The sequence below is a fragment of the Thamnophis elegans genome, chromosome 13, assembly GCF_009769535.1.
Source record: "Thamnophis elegans isolate rThaEle1 chromosome 13, rThaEle1.pri, whole genome shotgun sequence".
NCBI classification, from domain to species: Eukaryota; Metazoa; Chordata; class Lepidosauria; order Squamata; family Colubridae; genus Thamnophis; species Thamnophis elegans.
In genome coordinates this window covers 26,104,411-26,110,410 of record NC_045553.1, presented here as the reverse complement: position 1 = coordinate 26,110,410, position 6,000 = coordinate 26,104,411, and the positions used below count along the sequence as shown (strand labels likewise).

Genomic DNA, 6,000 nt, shown 5'->3' with positions numbered 1-6,000 from the left:
CCTTCCGCGTAAGCGACCCCATTACGCCCCCCCGCCTCTGCATCCCTGATGCGCCACGCGGACCGGCTCCTCCGAAGGGGGAGGAGCTAGGCTAATTTCCAGCGAATCCCCCGCGCGAGAGGCAGGGCGACGTTGCCGGGCGGGCCAATGGGAGCACAGGGGCGGGCGCGTCCAATGACGGTCTGGAGGCGGGGCGGCCGCTCTCTTGATAATGAGCATGCGCGGTGGCGGCCGCCTGTCAATCCCTGCGCTTGAGTTGCGGGGCCTTCAGCGAAGCGAAGCGAAGCGGCGTTGTGAGGTGAGGCGGTCGGGAGTCCGGAACGGAGGGGATGCTTGGCCGCCGAGCGGGGCCCGCCCGGGGTGGAAGGTGTAGGGAAGGGGTCGGAAGGAGGAGAGAGAGGTAAGGGAGGGAGAAAGGACGGGAAGGAAGGAAGGGCAGGCAGAGGAAGAGGGAGGGAGGAAAGGGAGGGAAAGGGAAAGAAGAAGGAGGGAAGGAAGGAAAGAAAGGGAGAGGAAGGGGGAGGGAGGGAAAGGAAGGAGAGAAAGAAGAAGGGATAGAAAGGAAGGAAGGATAGAAGGAGAAGAAGGGATAGGAAGGAAGGAGAGAAGGAGAAGAAAGGAGAAAGGAAGGAGAAGAAGGTATAGAAAGGAAGGGAGGAGTGAAGAAGAAGAAGGGATAGAAAGGAAGGAAGGAAAGGAGGAGGAGGGAAGGAAGAAGAAGGGAGAGGAAGTAAAGGGAGAAGAAGAGGGAGGGAGGAAAGAGGCAGGAGGAAAAGAGAGAGGGAGGGAAGGAAAGGGAGAAGAAGACGGAGGGAGGGAGAGGGAAAGAAGGACAGAAGAAAGAAAAGAAAGGGAGAAGAAGAGAAAGGAAGGAAAGAAAGGGAGAAGAAGAGGGAGGGAGGAAGGAGGGAGGGAAGGAAGGAAAGGGATGGAGAAGGAAAGAGGAAGGAAAGAAAGAAAGGGAGAAGAAGGAAGGAAAGAGGGAGAAGGGAAGAAGAAGAAGGGAAGGAAAGAGAGGCGAAGAAGAGGGAAGGAAGGAGAAGAAGAAGGGAGAGAAAGGAAGGAGGAGGGAAGGAAGAAAAGAGGGAAGGAAGGAACGAGGGAAAAGTAAAGAAGAAGGAGTAGGGAAAGGAGGAAGAAAAGGGAGGGAGAAGGAAAGAATGAGGGAAAATAGGAAAGAAAGGGAGAAGAAGAGGGAGGAAGGAAGCAAGCAAGCAAGCAAGCTGGAGGGAAATGAGAGGGCAAGTGGGGGGTCCAGACTGCCCTTCTAGGCTGCTACTGCTACCTGTCACTCCTCCCACTGCGCTCTAGAGTGGTTGGATTACAACTCCCATCATTCCCCACCAGCCTCCTTGTTTCTTGACACTAATGGCATTGATGGGAGTTGTAATCCAGTTCTGGAAGGAAGTGGGGGAAATTGATACATATCCCTCTATGGTGTATGTCTTCACCCCCCCCCCTTCCAGATTCTTGCTTCCTGCACCAGGAGGGAGCTCTCCCCCAATCGCACCCCCATGCCAGAGGTGCCCCGGTAGGGCAAGGTTCCTGAACCATAACACTTTAGGAGATCTAGACTTCAATTCCCAGTATTCCCCAGGAAGCCCTGGCTGGGGGGATTCTGGGAGTTGCGGTCCAGACCCCCTAAAGGTGCTTAGGTTGACAAGCACTCAGTAGGGGTTGACTACTTCTTCCTTTCTCTAATTGATTGCAAGCCAAGGAGGATATCCGTTATGTTGAGGTTGGCCAGGAAAAGTGGGTTATGGATCCAAGGACAGGAAGATCATTCGTCTGCTGTTGGCTGGGCTGGCTTCCTAGTGCTAAAGATGCTTAACAGAATAAGCATGGAGACATGGACAAGACCAGGTTATCTAGTCCAACCCCCAGCCCAAGTAGGAGACCCTACACCATTTCTGACCGATGGCAGTCCACTCTCTTCTTGAAAGCTTCCAGTGATGAAGCTCCCACAACTTCTGTTCCATGGGTTGATGGTTCTCACTTTCAGAAAATTCCTCCTTATTTTTAGGTTGAATCTCTCCTTGTTCAGTTTTCATCCATTGTTCCTTGTCTGGGTGCTTCAGAAAATAGCTTGAGCCCCTCCTCTCTGTGGCAGCCCCTCAAGTATTGGAAGACTGCTCTCATGTCTCCCCTGGTCCTTCTCTTCACTAGACTGGCCATGCCGAGTACTTGCAAACGTTCATTGTATGTTTTAGCATTTAAAGAGTTGGAACAGATTAACAGAGTTGGAAGGGACCTTGTAGGTCATCTACTACAATCCCCCACCCAAGCAGAAGATCCTTCACCATTTCTGAGTCTCTTCTTGAAAGCTTCCAGGGATGAAGCTCCCACAACCTCCAAAGGCAACTTCTGTTCCATTGATTGATTGTTCTCACAGTCCGAAAATTCTTCCTTATTTCTAGGTTAAATCTCTCCTTGTTCAGTTTTCATCCATGGTTCCTTGTCTGGGTGCTTTAGAAAATAGCTTGAGCCCCTCCTCTCTCTGGTAACCCCTCAAATATTGGAGGACTATCATAGCTGCATGCTGTCCATCTTTCACTCTGTATGTATCAGCTTGGATTTTTTTAAATCTCCAAATCACTCTTAGTTTCACATTATTTTCCTTCTTCCAGGCTGATCCAGTTCTTTCTTCTCAAAGCCTGAGGTGGAAACCAGTCTGTCTTGCTGTTCTGTAAACTTCCCAGTATAACTTCCCGTTATAGATGTTCTTCCCTTCGAGCATGAGGGGCTTCATGTGTCCCATTGTGCAGGATGTTTCTGGGTAGCCTCCAGATGTGTGCACGCCACTTTCCAGCATTCTCAGTGATGGCTGAACTCGCTTTGAATTTAGGACACTGAAGTTCCTATGTAGAGTGGGGGTGTCCGGGATGGGTTACATTGATTTTCACTGTTCAGAAATCACTACAGAGGTTTCCTCGATTGTTTATTGAATAGCTTGTTGCCTTTTGCGAAAAGCAATCAACCCATCACGCACATAACATAATAGAATATATCAGGGGTGAAATCCAGCAGGTTCTCACAGGTCCTAGAGAACTGGTAGCGGAAATTTTGAGTAGTTTGGAAAACTGGCAAATGCCACCTCTGGTTGGCCCCAGAGTGGGGTGGCAGTGGAGATTCTACAGTATCCTTCCCCTGCCACATCTACCAACCCACGCCCACAGAACCTGTAGTAAAAAAAAAAATGAATTTCACCACTGGGATATATGCAGCCCAGGGTTGAACTCTGGAGACCTCTGTGCGCTCTGAGTTTGCTTCGAACAGCCAAGGTCAGAGACAACCAAGGACTCCTCATAACACAATCTCAGGTTTATCTAGTTCCCCCTTTGCATTTTTCCAAATGGGTTTGATGCCAGAATATACTACCGTATTTTTCAGACTGTAAGACGCACCAGGCTATAAGAAGCACCTAAATTTACAGGAGGAAAACAAGAAAAAAATAGTTTTTGGCTTCCCCGTGCCAGACTTTTATCCTTCCAGGCCCCAGAAACACTCTGCAATGCTTCGCACAGCCTGTTTCCCCACCCCCAAAATGGACTTGTTTTTGCCAAAAACACGCTCATTTTCGGCCTGCAGAGTGCTGCTGGGGGCTGAGGAGGGCGAGAACCCGATGCGCAGAGGACTTGTAAGCCCCAAAACAGCCCCATTTCTGGTGAAAACAGGCCATGCAGAGCACTGCAGAGTGGTTCTGAGGGGCGGGGAGGGCGAAAACGTGATGTGCAGAGGGTTCTGGAGGCCAAAAATGCCCCTATTCGGTTTATAAGACGCACCTAAATTTTCACCCACTTTTAGGGGGGGAAAGGTCCACCTTATACTCCAATTAATATGGTATATTTCTCTTCCCCTCTTCAGTTTCACTGAGCACTCTAACCCATCTGAACCAAAGTTCTCGTTGCATTTGAACCTTGTACGTATTTTAATTTTACTTGGTCGTAGCATACAGTTTAATAAACCTTTTCTGTCTGGGAATCCCCCCCCCCCCCCGCTTCAGTAGTATTCTCTGAATTTGTGATGTAAGATTGTAAGCTGCTGTTTGTAAGCTGAAGGCAAGGCTGATGAAATGAGGCTGATTCATTGCAGCTATTGTGTAACCCTTTTAAGACTGGTGGGGTCCACACAAGTCATTTACTGTTTTAAGAGAGTCTATATATAGGTGGTCATTAGAGAGGGTGTTTCTCTCTCTCTCTCTCAGCATGTATTCAGTTCTCTCCTTGTGTCTGTCGTGAATGGTAAGGGAATTTATCTCCTGCATGTATATGTCTGTATATATTTGTAGATAAACCACAGTTAATTGTCTAAAGCTCTGTGTGCTGTGTTTTTTCTCCTGGTTTATCTCATAATATTACTCACGCTGCCAAAACTCTTGACAGTCATATTCTGGTCCCCTCCTAGGGGGACTCAACACGATATGATAGACCTTACAGGATATCATCACTTATTCTTTCTATCTCATGGTGAGTCAGCCAGGTAAAGCGAGAGGCTCTTGTTGAAGAGAAGTGTAGAGAGAGGAGATTCTGAAAGTCCCGGCTACTAACCCTGGCACAAGAAGTAGTTAGGTTTGCAGTGTGGTGCGTGTGGTCTCTCTTTGGTAGAGATGTGATGGACTCTGGTAGAATATTTTACTACAGCAAGGAATAGAACAGAATAACAGAGTTGGAAGGAACCTTGGAGGTCTTCTAGTCCAACTCCCTGCCTAGGCAGGAAACCCTATACTATTTCAGACAAATGGTTGTCCAGTCTCTTCTTAAAGACTTCCAGTGTTGGAGCATTCACAATTTCTGGAGGGAAGCTGTTCCACTGATTAATTGTTCTCACTGTCAGGAAAGTTCTCCTTGGTTCTAAGTTGCTTTTCTCCTTAATTAGTTTCCACCCGTTGCTTCTTGTCCTGCCTTCAGGTGCTTTGGAGAATAGTTTGACTTCCTCTTCTTTGTGGCTTCTTTCTTCTGAGATATTGGAACACTACTATCATGTCTCCCCTCATCCTTCTTTTCATTAAACTAGACATACCTAGTTTCTGCAACCGTTCTTCATATGTTTTAGTCTGCAGTCCCCTAATCCTCTTTGTTGCTCTTCTCTGCACTCTTTCTAGAGTCTCCACATCTTTTCTACATCGTGGCGACCAAAACTGAATGCAGTATTCCAAGTGTGGCCTTACCAAGACATTATAAAGTGGTATTAACACTTCACGTAATCTTGATTCTCTCCCTCTGTTGATGCAGCCTAGAACTGAATGGATATCAGGGTCACTAGCAGGCAGAGGCTGCATTGGTGCAACACACACTGGAAAAAGCCAAAAAGAGTTTGTAGTGTATCTTACCATCACCTTAACTTGAATTGTTTATCTGGGGTTCTCGTGTGAAGTGACTACAACCACTGCGGTTTATTAGGCTGTGTAAATGTAGCCAATTTTCTTAGCTGTTTTTTGGGGGATACTAGTGATATGCGTCTAAGGGGCTTAAGGGGCAGTGATATCATGAGTATTTGGACTTTGTAAGAGGAGGGATAAAGATCCTATGAAAGAAATGTTGGGTGTTCTTTTGATGCTCGGTACAGAGTATGATGAGGTGGAACTAAATATAAGGAATTTGGGAGAAGGATATTTGTGGGGTCCCTCAAGTCTGGGGTCCTTTGAGCTTGGTTGTTTGTTTGCAGACATTTCATTACCCAACTAGATAATGTCATCAGTGCAAATGAGTGTGGGGTATGTTGCCTGTTTATACCTCTTGTGCTAAGAGGTGGAGGAGTGTGAATTATCCTTAGTAGTTCTTGATTATGGTATTGTTTTCTGCTTGATTCTTTGTAAGGTGTTAATCCCTGCTTATCTGGGTGTTTGTGGAGAGGATGTGCCCTAGTTGTTTTATTTCCTTAGCTTTCTTTATTGTCTCTTTTGAGTGGTATTTAAAGACAAACAGACTCCACAGTTCAACTCTGAACGACCTATATTCTCTTCTAGAAGAATATTTAAGTTCCTGTTAAATGTAGACATTT

General features: G+C 47.0%; 1 protein-coding gene across 3 annotated transcripts in view; it reads left to right on the top strand.

Annotated features, from left to right (window-relative positions):
- The first annotated feature begins 236 nt into the window (after positions 1–236).
- SLC39A14 (solute carrier family 39 member 14) overlaps positions 237–6,000 on the top strand; it is a 56,954-nt gene continuing 51,190 nt past the window's right edge. For 2 of the 3 annotated variants that reach the window (XM_032229702.1, XM_032229703.1), the window contains exon 1: positions 307–400. In XM_032229702.1, the coding sequence (XP_032085593.1) occupies positions 330–400 (71 nt within the window). In that variant the 5' untranslated portion in view covers positions 307–329. The other variant, XM_032229704.1, reaches the window with a different exon arrangement.